The sequence below is a fragment of the Didymosphaeria variabile genome, assembly GCF_027946475.1.
Source record: "Didymosphaeria variabile strain IMI 356815 chromosome Unknown scaffold_4, whole genome shotgun sequence".
In the NCBI taxonomy this organism is placed as follows: domain Eukaryota; kingdom Fungi; phylum Ascomycota; class Dothideomycetes; order Pleosporales; family Didymosphaeriaceae; genus Didymosphaeria; species Didymosphaeria variabile.
Genome location: NW_026611623.1, coordinates 1164219 through 1182902, shown reverse-complemented (window position 1 = coordinate 1182902; position 18684 = coordinate 1164219). Strand labels below are relative to the sequence as shown.

The 18684-nt window shown below is 51.5% G+C and overlaps 9 protein-coding genes across 9 annotated transcripts; 5 read left to right on the top strand and 4 right to left on the bottom strand.

The window, feature by feature from the left end:
- Nucleotides 1–241: 241 nt before the first annotated feature.
- Nucleotides 242–1273, top strand: N0V89_005277 (uncharacterized protein; the record flags this gene model as incomplete). Its single annotated transcript, XM_056214054.1, has 1 exon — nucleotides 242–1273. The coding sequence occupies one exon, from the start codon at nucleotides 242–244 to the stop codon at nucleotides 1271–1273; it is 1032 nt and encodes a 343-aa protein (XP_056071321.1).
- A 1103-nt stretch (nucleotides 1274–2376) lies between these two features.
- On the top strand, nucleotides 2377–3590 carry N0V89_005276 (uncharacterized protein; the record flags this gene model as incomplete). Its single annotated transcript, XM_056214053.1, has 2 exons — nucleotides 2377–2593; nucleotides 2656–3590. 2 exons carry the CDS (start codon nucleotides 2377–2379, stop codon nucleotides 3588–3590), a joined length of 1152 nt encoding a protein of 383 aa, XP_056071320.1.
- A 38-nt stretch (nucleotides 3591–3628) lies between these two features.
- N0V89_005275 (uncharacterized protein) lies at nucleotides 3629–4872 on the bottom strand (the record flags this gene model as incomplete). The annotated part of the gene is made up of 2 exons (XM_056214052.1): nucleotides 3629–4784; nucleotides 4841–4872. 2 exons carry the CDS (start codon nucleotides 4870–4872, stop codon nucleotides 3629–3631), a joined length of 1188 nt encoding a protein of 395 aa, XP_056071319.1.
- A 439-nt stretch (nucleotides 4873–5311) lies between these two features.
- On the top strand, nucleotides 5312–5832 carry SRB7 (RNA polymerase II mediator complex subunit; the record flags this gene model as incomplete). The annotated part of the gene is made up of 2 exons (XM_056214051.1): nucleotides 5312–5353; nucleotides 5536–5832. 2 exons carry the CDS (start codon nucleotides 5312–5314, stop codon nucleotides 5830–5832), a joined length of 339 nt encoding a protein of 112 aa, XP_056071318.1.
- A 1554-nt stretch (nucleotides 5833–7386) lies between these two features.
- N0V89_005273 (uncharacterized protein) lies at nucleotides 7387–9563 on the bottom strand (the record flags this gene model as incomplete). Its single annotated transcript, XM_056214050.1, has 4 exons — nucleotides 7387–7533; nucleotides 7589–8119; nucleotides 8173–8624; nucleotides 8678–9563. 4 exons carry the CDS (start codon nucleotides 9561–9563, stop codon nucleotides 7387–7389), a joined length of 2016 nt encoding a protein of 671 aa, XP_056071317.1.
- Nucleotides 9564–10787: 1224 nt separating this feature from the next.
- On the bottom strand, nucleotides 10788–12365 carry N0V89_005272 (uncharacterized protein; the record flags this gene model as incomplete). The annotated part of the gene is made up of 1 exon (XM_056214049.1): nucleotides 10788–12365. The coding sequence occupies one exon, from the start codon at nucleotides 12363–12365 to the stop codon at nucleotides 10788–10790; it is 1578 nt and encodes a 525-aa protein (XP_056071316.1).
- A 664-nt stretch (nucleotides 12366–13029) lies between these two features.
- Nucleotides 13030–14337, bottom strand: N0V89_005271 (uncharacterized protein; the record flags this gene model as incomplete). Its single annotated transcript, XM_056214048.1, has 1 exon — nucleotides 13030–14337. One exon carries the CDS (start codon nucleotides 14335–14337, stop codon nucleotides 13030–13032), a length of 1308 nt encoding a protein of 435 aa, XP_056071315.1.
- Nucleotides 14338–15539: 1202 nt separating this feature from the next.
- On the top strand, nucleotides 15540–16556 carry N0V89_005270 (uncharacterized protein; the record flags this gene model as incomplete). The annotated part of the gene is made up of 1 exon (XM_056214047.1): nucleotides 15540–16556. The coding sequence occupies one exon, from the start codon at nucleotides 15540–15542 to the stop codon at nucleotides 16554–16556; it is 1017 nt and encodes a 338-aa protein (XP_056071314.1).
- Nucleotides 16557–17140: 584 nt separating this feature from the next.
- Nucleotides 17141–18469, top strand: N0V89_005269 (uncharacterized protein; the record flags this gene model as incomplete). Its single annotated transcript, XM_056214046.1, has 1 exon — nucleotides 17141–18469. One exon carries the CDS (start codon nucleotides 17141–17143, stop codon nucleotides 18467–18469), a length of 1329 nt encoding a protein of 442 aa, XP_056071313.1.
- Nucleotides 18470–18684: the final 215 nt, after the last annotated feature.

Genomic DNA, 18684 nt, shown 5'->3' with positions numbered 1-18684 from the left:
TCAGGTCTAGCAGATCTTCACCACGAACAATGCTCAATCAACTACTTCAACTCTTTCACGGTGGTAGCAGCTTTGTGTATATACAACACACTACCTTCGTTCAACTTATATACGCATATCTTAATGTTCTCTCTTACTCATAAAAACCAAGCACAACTGAGTTGTCAACTCCTTAACTATAAAGACATCGAACACCTCTTGTCCATACCAGCAAAAAAGCTTTCAAGAGTAGAACCACATTATGTCAACCTCTCAAGCCACTTATTTTCCGGAAACTATCGCTGGGGTTCGTGCTTTCCTTCGCACATTCCCTACCCAGACCTTGAAGCTTCGCTACATTCTTGGTCTCGACACTGCTCAGAACGCCCCGAAGCTGGCACAATCGATTGTGGTGAATTGCATCGATACCGAACACTATGAAAGGGATCGGTCTAAGCTGACCGAAATTGGTATCAACGCGTTTACGTCCGGAGATCTTCGCCAATACATTGGCAATCCTGGTCCCCACGGGGAGAACCTCCTGAAGCAGATCTACTACTACCACTTCCGCATGTTGCCGAACGCGCATTGCGTCAACAAGGATTTCTGTCCAGGCAATCCAGAGAGGAACCGCTTCGGGCACACTCGATTCGCGACACATGCTGAAGGCAAAGCCATGCTTGAGGAGTGCTTCTACTGGGACGTGACTGCCGGTAAACCTCAGGATGGCAAGTGCCCGACAGTCGTTATCGGCCATGCTCTCCATAACGATACGGATGGCTTGGCTCGAACTATCGGTTTTGAGCCTCAGGCTGCAGAAACTGTCGTCGCCGTACTTGACACGCAGCAGATGGCTCGTGAGATGGGCATCTACAATTCGCGTGGCCCACAGCACGAGATTGGCCTCCGTAATCTGAGTGCCCACTTCGACATCCCATACCGTGATCCCCACACGGCTGGGAACGATGCGGCCTACACTACCATTTCCGCCATTTACATGGCGCTCTATGGTCGTGCTAAGCTGACCTTCCCAAAGTCGGTTCTCCAGGTGGTCAACGACGTAGAGACGTCTAGTCGGCAGTATTCGATCAACAGGCATGGCATCCCGCGATACTGCACTCGCTGCCATGCTAAGAACCATTTCGTGAGTGACTGCCATAAATATATCCCACCTTGCGAGAAGTGCCAGGCTCAACGTAAGCCTAATGCGAAAGGCGAACTTCATGGTGTGTTCTGGTTCACCAAGGGCAAGATGGCACATTATCCCGAAAATTGCCTTTGGGGCTCTAAATAGGTGTTCTTCGGGCAAAAGTCTCCACCAGTCAGTCTATCTGAACCTCCTCGCTCCTACAAACATGGCCACAGGCTTTTCATTTCCTCTAGACTAGCTTCATCAGATTAATTCCAAACTATCCTTTTCTGAGCCCTTGCTACTAAACCGTGTTTCTTTCTCATGTTTGATCTCCAATACATAAGACAGATAATAGACTCCGCTCGGCTCGCTGTCGAAATGCTCACACAAGTTCTCTTTTCCTTCTTCTATATTGACGATCAAAACCACCTACGCGCATCCTGACAAGAAATCTTCCTGGGGTGACAAACACAAGTACTATATATTTGACCTTCAGGTATGTAGCTTTTTACTCGTGAATCGAGATTTCGACACCAAGTGAAGTGCATCATGATACTACTTATGAAGTTCCTGGGTTTATCTTGCAGTCATATGATTGATACTCCCAAGGTAGTTGCGCAATAACTCACCGAAGACTGCCACTCTCGGGACTAGGCAGAGTAGATGGCGATACTACAAGTCGACTCAAAGATTGCTTCGCTAGACGGTTTCATGTACATACCGTGTCTATTCCGAGATCATTATTCTCTAGACGTTCGTGCAGGCGAATCCACGGGGTAAATAGTCTCGATCTTTGATGCAATTGGTCAACCAGCAGTCGGTCGATTTAGCATAGACCATCAATGTACCAACCACATTGTTTCTTCACTCACTTCCCCTATCCCCGCCTTAACACCGTCACTTTTCCGCATGCCTTTTGTCCTACAAGGCTTTTCCGTTCTTCGATCACTGCAGCCAAGCATGAAGAATGGAGACGAATCGGTCTCCGCAAGCCAGAGCCGACATGTCCTGGTCGAAGTAGGGAAGTAGAGGTGGTAAATCCGGTTAACGCCGCTCACATACTCCTGAGGCCATCAGTGGCTTTCGGAAAACGACATGAGTCTAGCTGACTTCGATACGATGTGTGATAGCTTGGGGTGATAATATGAACTTGTTCGTCAGGTATAAGAAGGCATCTGCGCTCTGAGCATCTGTCAAGCTCACCGATCTTTCACTTGTTCTTCGATTGTGCCTGATTCTGCTATTATAAGAACACGTTCATCAACATGTCTTCTCTGCCACCCTCTCATCGCGCCCTCGTCCTCACAGACAGATGCACCCCTCTCGCTGTAAAAACCATCCCCACGCCCACCCCTATTCACGGCAGCGCCGTGGTCGAGATCCTCTCCGCAGGCGCTCTATCCTACCACCGCGAGATATACAACGGCTCTGAGTCACACAAGCACTATTCACTCACGACACCGCTAGTGACGGGCATGTCAGGTGAGACCTTTCCCGATTTTCGATCATATGCTAGACAACTGACTGAACTTCGCTTGGGGCAGCGATCGGCCACATCGCCGCACTGGGTCCTGACGCCACGTCATTGCAGCTGGGCCAGCTCGTCTTCGTCGATTGCATGATCCGCGCGCGCGACGACCCGGATACCGCGTTCCTACTTGCGATCCACGACAGCGGTACGCCTGGGAGCCAAAAGCTGGCGAAGGATGTGTGGCGCGATGGGACGTTTGCTGAGTACGCACGCGTGCCGCTGGAAAATTGCATACCGTTGGATGAGAAGAGGCTCTGCAGCGATCTGGGGTATGCGGTGAACGATTTAATTTATATGGATTACCTCATGGTGCCGTTTGGCGGGCTGAGGGACATCGCACTGGAGCCTGGAGAGACAGTGGTGGTGAGTCCTGCGACGGGTGGGTATGGTGGGGCGGCGGTGATGGTCGCTGTGGCGATGGGTGCGAGGGTGATAGCCATGGGACGGAATGAAGCTGAGTTGGCCCGGCTGAAGAAGGTTGTCATGAGCGGCTCGCCGAGCGCTAGCATCGAAACATTGAAGATGACGGGCGATGAGATGGTCGATGCGGAGAACCTCAAGGCGTTTGGCATCATTGATGCGGGGATTGACTTCACGCCTCCGCAGGGTTCGAGCTCAAGTCATCTAAGGAGCGTCGTCCGTGTTATCCGGAAAGGGGGACGTATCAGCCTGATGGGACTGAACGCCAACCCCATGGTCCCCTGGAGTGTGGTATCAAGGAACATCTCTTTCAAAGGTAAATTGATGTACGAAAGAGAGGATATGATCCAGTTCGTCAAGATGCTGGAAAGAGGCCTGTTCCCTCGGAGCAGAGACTTCGTCGATACCAAGGAGTTCCGATTGGAAGAGTGGGAAGCGTGCTTAGACATGGCGGCCGAGCATACCGGCATTGGCAAGCGCGTTGTATTTTGCCCTAAGCTGAGGCCGGAGAACACGTCTACAGTGTAATGATGTAGTTTAAGCCCTGAACAATCTTTGCACGATCTTCAACCATCAGGGACTGCCACAGTCTTCCTTGGTCTTCCTCGTTTTCTTGGTGTCGCAGACTCGAGTGGGACATCTTTGCTTCTAACACTATCATTCGACATCTGTTTTGACGCCTTTTTCACCGATTCTGATTTCGGTGGTCGTCCTCGTCCTCGTTTTGGCGGAACGGGTCTGGCCACTATCACCCCACTTCCATCGTCACCAAAGGCATCTCTCACTGCCTTCGAGGGCCTTCCTACTCTTCCTTCTCCTTGTGATTTCGTCACGGAAGCTGCCGTGACTTTCACCTCGTTTCTCGAAACACTTTGTCGTCGCTTCTTTTTAACCGCCTCAACGCGAGGCTTGTAGCCATTCTTGTTTTTGGAGCCGGGCGGTCTCCCCCTCTTTGGCTTTGCGGGCTTCTTCAACCCCATGTGTGCAATCCCGTGAGCTTGTGCAATAGCAACCATACGTTTGGCCGTCTCCAGTGTTAGTTCATCCTGGTCAGGGAAGACGGGCGTCCCCAACCACGTGAGCTGGATATCCGTGATAACAGTACGAGATGCACCCTTCTTCCGTAACTTCGCATACGGGTCATTTAGGAAGCGGCCGTGGGCGTCTCGAGGACGATCCTCGCACCTGTACATCTCTAGTTCCTTATCCGATTCGCCGGGTGGAAGCACAGTATATCTTGGCGTCACTCCTACTCCCTCTAAACCCCGTTCCGCAGCCGCTCGATTCCAAACGAATTGAGTAATAATGCCATTCTTGCTAATCTGCAGGAAGGCTAGAGGGCGTGTACTCAGGTACATTTGCTTTCGCAAGCCTTCGGTGGCCTTCTGATTCGTAATAAGCAGGCCAAGCACATCTTTACTGCGCCACTCGGGTGGCACACTTTGGAAAGCGCCTTCCAACTCCCGAACCTCGTTAGGTGAGCACGTCTTCATCCTCGACTTGCATTGAACGATGACAGGCATAGGCTCGCGCAAGAATGACAGCATCCAGTGGCCAATGAGATCAATGCCGGCATCATTCTTCTGACCCGTCCGAATGAGCGAGAAGCCAAGCCGAAGGAGGGCTTCCGCCGCCGTATATTCGTAGTGCGTGCCAATATAAACCGTTCGGTCGGGGCGAAGTTTCGTGCGCGTCGCATATTCGAGGTATGTAGACAGAGAGCTGTGGTTGACCGATCCTGGCTTTACTAGGAGTTTGGGTATTTGAATGGGGGCTACGTTCGTGGTAGAGGTATGGTGGACGGCGCCATGCGGAGTCGTTCGGAGGAGACGCGAAAGGGGGGTTCGTCGTGTAAGCCATGATGGGCGGGCAAGAAGACGCATTACGGTTCGCTCAATATTTGACAACAGTATGAAACCATATTTACAAAGCAAAGGAGCGACAAGAACCGAAACGAAGCATGAACGCCAACTTTAGGAGTGAGGTGGAGGGCGCGACAGTCGCGTAACTTTTCGGACGATGCCAAGCGAAAATGACACGCTAGTCAGCCCTACGAGCGGTAGCTACGACCCTTGTTCTTGCCTTAACCTTACCACAGCCATTGCTCTTTCCTGAAAGCGTTCGCACTCAACCTTCGAGAAGACAGCAAACACTTCGGATAACAACCGACATCCACCTCTATCATTATCCACTGAAAAGCGATCGGCAAAGTTTACCCGCGCAGACAACTCTTGAAGTCCACCTTCAAAATGGGCGACATACTTACACAAATTCAAGACGAGCTGGACATGGTACGTCCAAACCCCAGCCCAAGCATTCTCCCACTCACCTGCGCTTACTGACTATCGTCTACAGCTCCTCAATCAAATGCAATCCTCGTTCGCCTACATCCGCAACCGCGCCCCACCCGCCCCAATACCAGGCCAACCCACGCTTTCCTCAATGCAAGAATTCGAAGCCCAGAACATGGCAGCCGCAAACCCTCTGCTGCACCGCCCGCGCCCCCTCCCCAGCCCTCCCAAGAAGAATTCCAAAAGATATAGCGGAATTGAGTAGAGATATGGTGCTCAAGGAGCAGCAGATCGAAGTGCTGATTGCAAGTTTGCCAGGCTTGGATAAGAGTGAGGCGGAACAGGTGGCGCGGATGAAGGAGTTGGAGAAAGAACTGGAGGGATTGGAGGGGGAGAGGCTGAGGGCGGTTGAGGAGAAGGAGGCTCTGGTGAAGAAGGTGGAGGGGAAAATTCTCAAGGCGGGGAAGATGGGGTCATGAAGAGGTGAGAAATTTGGTAGCTGGGAGGGGCCTGAACCTGCTATGAACTTGGTGGAGGGAACACACTTGAAGAATGGTATGCCGCGGCGACGCGCATCCTACCTGGGCAGCCAACCCAACAGGCGACCTGACAACTCTTGTACTGCAGGAGCGAGACACCAAGCAGAGCGAATTGCACCCGTACCGGGTTGGATTCTGCGAGCACCTGTAATGACTACGGGTGGTCACCGCTAGTCACCAGCTCGCCATAGGTGCATGCCGGCCTGCACTTTACTTGCTGGCATCGATGCGGTTCCAATATTGCCTCCCTACGAGTGTCGCGCACATCTCGTCGACTTGCCCACAGGTCGTCATTCTTCCCCACCAAGTATACTTCAGCCGCTGCGACACGTGTTGCAAACCACTTCAAGAGACAGCGGCCGCGCGTCTTACTCTTCCGGCCATTCCGGCTTAGCGTTGGCGACGATTTAATTCTCAGATACGAAAGATGTCTACGAGCGCCTCGCCGAGGGCATCATCAAATTGTAGGATTGATTGGTGGAGGCGATCACCATTACCCCGGTGACGACGACTCTGACGTTCTTGGTTGCATCTTAGCTGGTACTTGACCGGTGGATGTTTCTCAGTCGTCAGGCGATAATTTAGATCCAATATGTAGTCTTTGCATGCGTCCTCGGATCACCAATGAAGTTAAAAGTCTTTGTATACCGATGCACAAGCACATGCGGCCACGCTAAACGTCGGATATCAAAGCAATCGAAAGTTTCAAGGTTTTGTCTATCGCTCAGAATTACGTATTACGATGTATGCCAGAAATAAGTGATACCTAAAAGACTACACTGGACCAGTACCCAGCCGCATTTCGCCGAGATCCAGCGCAGTGTGACTCCGGTCCGTCAAAGCCATAACCCTCCAAGCGAGCATCATCATTGTAACAGCTTTATCATTAGCAAGTAATCAACAATAGTGGCAGATCTACCCCTTAAGGCTAGCACATATATTAATGCTGCATCGGAAGGGTCGTTGCGTTGCGGATGCCAGGAGTACCGCAATCTACACTGTCGTACGCAATGAGATCACACAAATATCGGAGTTACGTCACCAGAGATCACAAACTGTCGGAGATTCGTGTCCGGTTGATTGTCGTTGGTCCAGCCATCTGGGGCATGGGTGGTTTACTCGATGTGCGCAGGGGAGGTGTTCGCCTGTGGGTCGTCCGGTGGCATCCGGGTCCAGGATTGTCGAAATATTGCTTGGGTGCAAGTTGCCATGGTCCGATGTCGATATGTCGTTTCGATGCCTCACTCGCCATCACCAATCACGTGCATCTCGCATCGTGAAGCTTCGGTAGCTAGTCTCCTGTGCTGCGATTTGCTGCAACTACTCATACACGTTCTATAGGGGTATTTCACCCTCGAACAAATTAGCTCTACTTAGGGATGATGGATTTACCTTGTATTATTATTTGTGGAAATGCTCGCTGATAATGCTCGATTGAAGGAATCGCTGAAATGCGTCGAATTCTTTTTTTCTTTCGCAGTGGAAGTTGGAGAATCATAGGGTCCACAAGCCGCTGCGCTTCTTGCCTAGCGGATAGACGAGAAGTGCTGACATGAACAGACCGACAGTAATTCCGATTGCAATCTGGATCATTTGCGCAGCAACGTTGAAACTGATGGCGTTGAGGCTGTTTGAGCTGTTCTGATTGTTGTTAGCAAGTTATCGAGGGTTACGTTAAGGCGCAAAGAAAACTTACGGGATCGGTTTCCCCACCTTGAATGAGGGAACCGGCAGTTTGTAACGCGGTCGTGATAGCTCCACTCGCAGCAAGGGAGCCTGGTACTTGAACGTAGACAGCAGGTAGAAGTACTGCTGCTGCTACACCATGACGTAAGCGGCTATACAGATTCGCTAGCACTCCCACGGCGAATGCTCCGAAGGTGTACGCAATAGGCGCGGAGGAGCTGAACTTCATGTTGGCGTAGAAGTTGACTATGTAGCCCGAGAAAGCGATAGCGATCATGACCGGCATTTGCTTGTATTTAGCTTGGACGGTATGGCAGGCGAAAAGGACGTAGAGAGGAACCAACATGAAGTTCCAATACGAGTTCAGCGGTGCCTGGCAGGTCGTGGCGTTCGTGGCATTACTGTCCATTGCACCGTAGAGGGCCGTACCAACGGTAATTCCGTAGCCGAGAAAGAGTGAGTAGATGATAGCGTAGATCAGTCGGATCGAACCTGGCACTATAGCGCGTGACTGCAGCTCGAGCGAAGAGCTTAGAACGAGCTATGACTGGTTAATTGGAATTCATGATGAATGTTACAATGGAAATTACTTACCCAACCAGGAAGAATCATCGCAATCGAACTCTGCGTCAAAGCAGAGAAGCAGAACAGATTGCCACCACGTATGCTACCAAGCGCTCGGGAAATGCAAGTCATCAGGATAGCCGCGCTGATCTCGAAGACTGTGTTGTATGTCTTGGACAGAGGGGCAACTACAAGCTGGAGGAATCCTAGAACGGTTCCCATGATGAAGATGGGGCCCATGTCTATCCATCGTGCCTTGAAGAAACCCGATACTGCAACACTAGCAAGCCCATACATGATGACGTTGAGCCAGACGGGGTGTTGGTCGGGCCTGTTGATAAGCTCGTCCAGTGCCGCAAGCGCATCGTCCAGGCTGATAACATCGTGGAGGACCTCTTTGTAGATTTCATGACAATCTTTGAGTTTGCCCAAATTTACCCCTTGTGCGGTACGGACGATCTTGACTTCGGCAGTATGGGTGACTGGGGTTATGGTTAGCTAATGCTTTTGTACGAGGTGAACTAGGTGAGCTTACGGGTATCGTCAAACGAGATTATCATGCAGCCAGGAATGTACAAGAACTGGCTGTTTACTTCGAGCACTTTCGCAGTCATTGCCAGATATTCTTCGAGTCGATGAGTGGGTGCACCGACAATCATCAACGCGCGGCACATTTTGATTATGTACTGTTGGCGCTTGAGGATGCTCGCAACATGAATCTTGATTTTTGCATCCTGCTCTTCTTTCGCTTTGAAGATCTTGGAAATGAGTGGATTGCTGCTGTTCCTTTTATGCTGTGGGCGATGGTTTAGTTTGCTCTCCATCTTGGGATTGGCCAGTTCAGCCGCCGCTCCGATCAGAGTGGCAAGCGTCTCCTGCGAGTGGTTCGCCTTCTTCTCCTGCTCATACCATTTCTTTCGCGGAGTCGCGCCACCCGAAGATCCGGGACGGCTCACAGATTCGGGTAGCCGAGGAGGGGAGTACTCAGCGGAGGAATAATTGGCCGCCGCCGTCGGGGTCTTGTAGGCTTGGAGGAGATGGTAGAAGACACCACCCTGGGTATTGCCAGAGTAGGTGTAAACGTCCTCATCATCAGGTTGGGTTGTCGTGCCTGCTGAAGGGTACTCTGAGCTGTCGAGGTTGCCACCATTCCTGTGGGCTTGCCAAAGACCATTCACTTCGGCAGTGGTGTCGTCAACAGGCTGAAGGCTTCCTGAGCTTCCCGAGTGCTGTGCCTCAAGGTCATTGACGCGGCTGTAGCTAGGAGATCCACCTGGTATCTCAGCGGCAGAGCTATTAATGCGTACTCGCCGCCTCTCAGTGCCCTGTGGAGGGCTTACCGATAGCGAATCGTGGGGAAACTCTTCCATCTCGTGCGATGGAGCAGGCCAGGGCTCTTGTTTGTAGCCGTCCGAGGACATGGCGGTGTGATGGATGAAGGTTGTGTGCAGGTGACTGGGTGATGGGAGGCAGGTCCTTTTGAAGCCGATTGAGGCCGGTGGAAGGAGAAAGTGGAGGCAATTCAGATCGGGAAGGAAGCCGAGGCCAAGCAACGCGATGCTTCACCAGGCGGATCTCGACTAACGATGCACACACGTGGTACGGTACCATGAATTTTTTCAAGCGCACGTTTCCAGCTCGTGTTTCGATGTGACGCAAGCGCTCACTACTTCGGAAGTTCTTTACGAGCAGATCATTGAGATGTGTCAACGCCAGCCCATCATAGTTAGCCACTGCTAAATAAGGGATCAGCCGATAAATTAGCTCCCGCGGCGATCTTGGGAGCCCCCTTTCAACATAACGGTCCTGCATATCCCCGCGGTGCCGGCTACTAGCAATGCCAATCCCCATGGTCAAAGACTTCAGGGGACGCACGATGCAATGTCTCCGAACGAAGCGCGGTACTTATGAAAGTCACAAGAAGCTGCGTATTGAAACAAGGAAGTCGAAGAAGTAGAGCAAGTCATATATACCTTATGCAAAACATGTTAAAGATTTTTCAACAACCCGAGGTCATGGTGCTCATCCCAGGAAGAATTTCCCCCTTTAGGGCTAACGGCTCGCTTCCGGGGAGCCACGCGATGTCATCCGATCTAGGCTTAGCGTGGGCTTATGCAGGGAAATAACGTTTGAGCGCCTCCATCTGGAACGTTGCAGCAAGTTTTACATCTACATAGTGTTACTGTTGTGCTCTACTATACTGAACTAATGTCATTTGTACGTATACACGCCCTTCTAACCATCACTCCCTGTCGCCCCTGTCCCCAGCATGTCCTGGACTCCGGGTGACCACCACCATGACAATCACCATGGATTGCGTGATGCCGCTTGATAGTGACGCCGCGAAAAGCTAATCCAAGATTGAAGTCAATCACCATCTTCTGGAAGAAAGGGTCATCGCGAGAGCTTTTGTACATAGTGGGAACCAATCCAGCCACCAGACTTTTCGGACGGGGACTGAGGCTTCCATCGGAATACAGGTATTAAGCAGACCTGAATCCCAACCACATTCTGGCAATCCACGGACTCGCATTCAAGTACCATCTCCAAAAACATCCTTGTGAGATACTGAAGAGTAACGAATCATGAGTCGAGCTGGTTCTCATGCCGAAGTCGCTGGGTAAACACAGTCACTCGATGACTTCTTAAGTTTGCAGGTCCAGACTACCTGGTATCGTGCCCACCTTATCCTGGCCTTCTCCCGCGGATGCTGCCAGCTTGTTGTATCTCTCGGATGCACGTGTCCTCCGCAGCCAGTCCTTGTCGGTCATCATCCTCAACGAGAAGGCTTTCTCGCGAACGATTAGTCGGAGGTGATATTGCTTTTCGATTGGACCCGAAGTCGAGTCATGCTGGCAATACAGCCCAATCTTTGTCCCACAGCCAGATTCCGGGCAAAGCAACTCAGCGGACGGTAAGTTTGCAAGGGATCCGAAGTTCCGACCATACAGTTCGAGGTTGATTCGGTCCTGAATGACAGTGTACACGAACGTGCTGCTAGTTCGCAAGTGGGAGCAGATGTACGCATCAGCTCGAACGAGCGTTGCCCTCGCCCATTTAGCTTCTTTTGACTGATCTCGAGGTTCGTCATTATCATGCTCCGATGGCACGTATAGCTTGTTCACATCGAGAGCGACGGTATGGTCGAGGCCAAACGTATCATCAGTCGGTACGTTCGAATTTTCGAGATCGCCTCGCTCGACGTCACCATTTTTGAGATCAGTCGTGCGAACCAAGGCGAAATCATCCTTTAAGACGTGACCGCGATATGTTCGGAATGGTCCGATTACCAGGTGACGACCGCAGCCTGGCTCTGAGCATAGAGAAATACGTTCCGAAGTACTTCGATTGACCACCATTCGAATGGCCAGCTCGCGCCGTTGCATAAAGATCTCTTGGAAACTCAAGCTACGATGTGGACAGACGTACATCGCTGCCGTGGGGGCTTTGCACACGCGCTGGAGAGCATCTTTCGCGTATGCTTTCGTAGCAAAATCGGATGTGGGATGCCTGTCGCAGCAGAAACTGCACATGAGATACCGCGGTACAACTCCTTGTGTCAAACACTGCAATTCCTTGATCGCTTCCTTACGGAACCAGTCCATATGTACCCTCAGCAAGAATTCATCGCACGAATCTTGCACTCTATTGGCCAACCTATCTCGGAGAGAAGGTGTACCGTCGATAAGGTCCTTATGGAAGGAACATGCAGCCCGAAAGCTTGACAATTCTACATCGTCCTCCATCATTTCCGCGACGTTCAAGATCAACTCTGCTGGAATTGGCATTCGCAGGAAGGCACGCGTCGTGTTCCGGACCTCGATAGCGGACCGGATGCTTCGACGATTGGTACGGGTTATGTCAGGACCACCTTTGAGTAGGTACATCGAGCTGAGGCCAGCACCGAGCTTACTAGCAAGACCAGCACCGAGCTTATTAGCAAGACGATGACGCACAAGTTGCTGGCGATAACGCAGGTACCCAGCAGAAGTGGAGATATCCGCGCAGATGAGCGAATCCAGCTCATTACGGGTTGACGATTGCAGGGAATCTCCCAGAGCCATGCTCCTGTCGATGAGCTTTTTGTGTACGCGGGCGATAGCTTTTTTGAGAGTACCGTCCTTGTGATCCTTGTATCTTAATGCGAGATAATTGTTGATATCTTCCGTTATCTTCGACGGCACGGCGTACGCCGTGGCGGTGGGTACGTTTCTGCCCGCCATGCTTGAGGTGATTCAGCTCTGGTGGTTGGATTGAGAGCTGCGGTGGAGGGTGATCAAGGAGTTTTTCTGCTTTTTTCAAAGTGTGCGGAGCCAGGCAGTGACGTGCACAGACCAGAAATCCAGCACGATGGGTCTGCGCTTCAAGACCTCGAGCTTTTTGCTTTCAACCAGTTATATCGCGTACCACGGTTCTATTCTTGGTTTCACCACTCAACAAAACAATAATAAGTCATATTCCTGATATTCGCACGAACGTTGCCTGAAAGCATGTGATTGAAAGTGCCTGAAAGAGAACCTCGAGCCTTTCCAACGACCATGGGCGTAGCACGGACCTTGAGTGCAGCCGTCGAGCGCTAACTGTCACGTGTATGCGCTCAGCATGGCGACCGCTGAACGCTGCGAAGACGCAAGCTTCGCGTCCCTCGCGAACAGCTTGTGGAAACAAACTCGATGTCAATACCCCTTTTTAAAACGTGCGCATCGAAACGCGCGTCTCGTACTATCGATATTCGGCTGTTCCTACCGCGACGCGACGCACCCGGTATATGACACACAGTCATGAATATCATCAAGAGCAAATTCATGCAAGCAGTTCAGGGAGATGATATGTAGTATTACATTCACCATGACCGAATCGCGAGCTTGAGGACCGCGCTTTCCTAGCCTACCACGCCTCCACTCGAGCCTTCCTTCTCATCAATCTCCAAGCCCAATACCCATCGAATATGATGATGTCGAAGAACGAGAAAACTAGACTCCCGCCAAATACTAGGCTATGATACGTCCACGCATCTCGCGGGTTCAACTTCGCCACCTGACAGACAATCGCCCAAGGGAGTACATACAGAAGGTTCGATGCTAGCGATTGATATAGATACCACTTCGGACGTGTTGCCATCAGGATGGCCGCTAATTGGGTCGACAGAGCATAGAAAATGTAGCACCAGTCGATCGTCCGCCACATATGCGCCGTGATACGAGCGACTTCATCTGAGCCAGAGAGGTAGTGCGCAAACGGGCGAGCACCGAGAAAGGACATCAGCAAACATAGAGGTACTTCAACAACGGTCGCGATGGCGATCGAATACAGGGCCCAACGGGTAATAGTCCAGATCTGACGCCAGCTGGCGCGATGCGTGGTAGTTTCGCCGGATAGCGGCGCGCAAAACCTTCCCCAGGAGTGGCCAACGAAGGTCAGTGTCGTGGCCTCGAGCGCTTGGACAGGCACCATGACAAGACCCCAACGAATAGTCGTAAAGACGCCCCAGGCAGTGGCGTAGTCACTGCCCATGGTTATGATGCCGTGAACGAGCCAGAGATAGAGCGCGTTTCGGATTGCTGACTCCCAGAAGAATATGAAGCCGGGTTTGAACAGAATCTTCAGTGCGGTAAACGTAGGTTTTAACGATACATCGGAGGTATCTACGCGAGCCGCAGAATTCTCCTTGATGCTGGTCGCGTAGACGAAGTATACGACACCAGCAAAAGCGGAGGTCAGGTTGCAAGCGAGCTGTATGGCGGCTTGCATGTTCACTGTAGGCTTCACACCGCCTACATGAAACTTGGAGATGATGATGAGGTCGAGGATAATGTTGATAGCGAACTTGGTCGAGCTGATGATAAGCGGTACGTCTGGTCGGTCCAGCGCCCTCGTGGATGTACTCACTGCGTACTCCACCGCCGAGCTCAAAGTCGAGAACGCAGCTATTCTGACGTATGTCAGGCTCGCAGCGCGAACTTCGACCGGCACAAAGCCTTTCGCGAATGTCGATGCACCGCCCACAAAAGCGAAGCTCATGATAAGTCCGAGAATCGTCTGGAAGAGTATGAGAGTATGCGTGAGCTGAACACGCTCGCGAAAGCTGCGAGAAGCATCGTCGCCGATGACGAGGTATGCGGCGCGTGGTAGACCTTCATTGAGGACCTCAGCGACAACACCGATGTACGTGTACGAGTCGGTGGTGACGACCATGGACGAGTCAATGCTCGCTACCCATAGTTTTGAGAGTGTGGAATATAACGCTGGGAGAACGAAGCTACAGACATTGAAGAGCAAGGCACCAGTGTAGCTGTAGGAGACCGTAAGTTACCCGAGCCTCTTCTTTACTCAAGAAAGGAGGGAATAACTCACATGTTTCGATGCCTTGACAGCTTTAGGTCCTGTACGACTTGCTTCTTCCATGAGCTGATTGATTCGTCGTCACAAATACCGCCTCCTGCCTCTTGCAGCGTCCGCTCTTCGACGTCATCTACACTGCGCACAGCATTATCATCTTTCGAACTCAACATCGTGTATATGTACTGATTTTGCAATCGCGAGAGCCTGGAAGATGATGCCATGGCGTACTATACACGCCAGTTCTCGCTATACATGCCTGCTTGCTGTGGCAAATACATATTTGTTGGGTTGCATCGCGTTGCATCGCTGCAAGGACCGGTATTTGCGGGGCAAAGCTTGTATGGTAACACACGGTACCTCGGCGCTGCCCCCGCGTGGAGTGAGTCGTACTCGGGCCGCTCCCCGTCTCGGCAGCCGAAAGATGCGCCCGTACTCCGATGTCAAGTACTGAGGTCTATCTGCGCGCTTTACATCTTGTTGGGAAGAGAAGATAGATTAGGCATTGCAAGCGACTCGGCGTGCACGCTTAAACACATGCTATTAAGTTGCAGTGGATATGGCTAGCCTACGATTGGACAAACTACGTAGATCTGCAAAGGCAAACGGTAAGTAAATAGGACATTCGTTAGGTAACACAACAGAACAGGCCGTATACTTCATCGATTCATATCACTAACGAGTGCTTGCGACTTACCGATGTTTGATCAGTTGTTTAGCGTGTGCTGAGATTGGTAAACTACCTACGCCCCGTAGCATGGTATGGTAGGTAATTAGGGCTGACTTAAGCATCCGGAACCGACAACGGATGCGTACGGAAAGCTTAAAGCAACATCGAGGCGTCTGACAAAAACCACAAAATCAAGGTGGGGTCACGTTCGTTGGTTGAACCGCGATCAGATGTATGGAAGGCACCCAGCGTCATATGACGGTCGCCTCACCGCTTACGCATAAGCCGTGCAGCATAAGTTTAGCTGTGCCGCATTAGTTGAAACTCACCTCAAATACTGTTCGGTTCCCATCCGTGTTGAGCAAATAATAGTAAACAAACATACCAAATGGCAGCCCCATCAACTCTTCAATACACTCCGCTTACCGAACGGGCGCACCAAGCAATCTCATCCGCCATTCCTAACGATGCGCTTGTTGAGGAACGAGTCAAGCAGTTCTCAGACGTCGCACCAAGGGCGCCCGATGAGGATGGAGATGTCGAAACCCTCGAAGGTGTAAAGTTCACGCACCACATTACCACCGCACCAGGCGACTACGAGATCATAAAGTGGCACTATGCGACGGCGGGCTCCCCATCGACCGAAGCCATTGTCTTCTTACATGGCATCCCTGACTCCTGGTTCCAATGGCACTATCAAATGGCGAAGCTGTCGAAATCGTACTACTGCGTCTCCGTCGACCTCAAAGGATACGGGCAATCTGAGAAAGCGGCGGGGACGTACTTGCACGAGGATGTCGCAGAGCAGCTATACGCCCTGCTTACGCAGATTGGACTGAAGAAATTCAACCTAGTCACCCACGACCGAGGTACTGTGCAGGCGGACTTCATTGTCGCGAAGCATCCGGGAAGCGTCCTGAGGTACGGTCGTGGCGAACAGCACCTGTGGCATTTCAACCCCACGCTTTCCCCGCAAGGTCTGATCTTCCAAAACGCGCCTTACTCGGGAATAATGAATGATCCAAAGCGATTCGTCATTTGGACATATACTTTTGTCGCGGGTTCTTTCCCTCCAAACGATATCATGGCTCGCGTCATGCAAGAATTTTCGTACGATGAAGTTACGAAGGCAGTACCTCGGTACTTCAATAGTAGCACTTTTCGACAAGAGTGGATCAAGAGGAGGGAACTTATTCCGCAGTGGAAGTGTCCGGTACTCGTCTTGGAAGGGAAGGAGAGCCGAAGCCAGCCATTCGAGTTCTATGATGCTAAGGACGTCAATGAGTGGTTGAGTGGCGCGAAGCGCACCGGCGTGCGGTTTGTGGAAGGGGGTCATTTCTGGAGTTTGGAGAGCCCGGAGGACACGTATCAAGCGGTCTTAGAGTTGTTGGATATGGAACTCTAATAGCGGCTGGTACCAAGAGGAGTAGCATCCGGAGAAGAGTTTGTACTGGATCTTTGGTGAAGGCGGTGGTCTACCTCGCCGAAGTTATGTGAAGATCTGGAGCTCTCAGCGGTGTTACTCCTGAATGTGTGACTGGTATCGCACGCTGACAGCTGATGTGTACAGTAGAAGTAATGTTACCACGTTGTTGCACACTTTGTGGTAAATTCACGTGGTCGCTTTTGATCGTCACAGGGTTTATAATCTACGTGATGCCATGTTATCCCGGGTCAGGCAGTTCTACTTGGCTGCTCTCGGGAATGCAACTGCTGTTCTGTAGGCGCTGCTCTTGCGCGTTTGATAGAGACCATTAGAGCTGACAAAGCCTCGTCTGTCAATATTTTGTGAGTTGCACGGGGCAATATGACGTGGTGAATAGTTCTGCCACGTGCACGTCAGTCTTGGCTTCACTCTCTTTTGCATGTCTATTTAAGTTTCGACTCTGCTAGATCCACACACACCCCACGTAAGGCGCAACACCTCTGTACCCAACCTCAACCAACCAACAGTACCTTCGCCCCGCGACAGCGTCTTCCGGTCGCGAAATGCCTATGACGACGGACAACATAGTCCGGCTAGCACCTTCCTGGAGCTATGTGTCGCCTATACGAGGCACCCCCGAAGGCTACTTCTACCACATTCGCAGCCTAGTCGAGCGGCCGAACAACTGGGCAAATCTTGGGCGCAACTCTTGGGAGGTTGAAACTCCAGCTTGGTCCTATGCACCTGATCCGGATTTCCTTCCAACGATCGATAGCAGCAGCGACACCCCCACCCGCACGAATGCCGCCGAAGCCGAGAACTCTAACGCCTCGATCCTCAAGCTTCCCATAGAGCTTTTCATGAGCATTGCTGACTTGCTGGAGCTTACGGATCTCATGAGCTTCCAAAGCACATGTCGTCACATCGCGAGGCAGGTGGATGGCTCCGTCAAGGCAGGAAAGAGTGTCGCAACGAACGGTACCACTGGCGACCAGCGGAACGAGCGGATCTCGCAACTGTACAATCAGTACTTCTGGAGGCTGAGGAAAGATCGCTTCGCTGAGCTTGCTGCTCTCGAACAGGCTAACGACGTGTTGGTGAAAGAGAAACTACTCTGTGTATGGTGTACCGACTTCCACGCAGCTTCAAAGTTCCATCAAGACCAGGTCTCCAGAAACGCACACGAGCGCATGTGTATTGGCGCCACTGCCACCGTCTACGTCTGCCCGCATACAAGCTTGACGTTCGCTGAAATCCTCGACATCAAGGCGGCCTGTAAAGCAAGCGGACGAAGTAGTCCAGTGCTCTGTGCTGAAGAGACATGTCGGAACGCACGCCTTTGGTACAACCTAAGGTCTGCTATTGGTTGTCTCAAGACGATTTACCGAGTTCCCATTGCAGAGACACAACCAGTTATCAAGGATTTGTCGCCTGCATTATGGGCTGGTCCGAATGCGCGCCGGATCCACCGCCGGATCAGCGAGGTGGACAATTGGTCGTCTCCTCTCATTCAACGAGGTCTCGTCAAGCTTGATGCGTATGTGTGCCCTCATTTACGTACCTCTGACATAGAGTGCTACGATCTATTGTTGGCCAGCATATACCAGGCTGATACATGCGCCTCTTGGGGAGTTCTGCGCGAGGGTGATGCTTACTGGCCTATGGGTGTACCGGCTGGAGCCATCAAATGCGAGGCAGAAGACGACTGCGGAGCAAGTTTCCTTGTAAGAACTTCCACGTGGTCTCTAGGTGAGATTGAGGTGAACATGGACGTGGAGAGGCGGCTGATGGTCGACACTGTTCGGAGTCGGCGATGGTCGGTGATAACAGGGGTGAGTGAGTCCGCCCTGACGAACACTGGGTCGACTAACGTGAAGAAGCAGCCAGCATGAGATCCGCATGAGTAAGCAGGAAGAGTTTGAAATGGACAAGTCTGCATGATCAATCGTTTGAGAATTGGAAATGAAAGGAAAGTAACAAGGTGTACGAGTGTCTTCGAAGTCTAGGCTTCAGACAGAGTTTAGAAACAATTGAGCTCATGGTCAGTAACATGAAGAAAGTAAGATTCGTGAATGATAGCCTCATATTCCAAACCCAGCCTTAACAC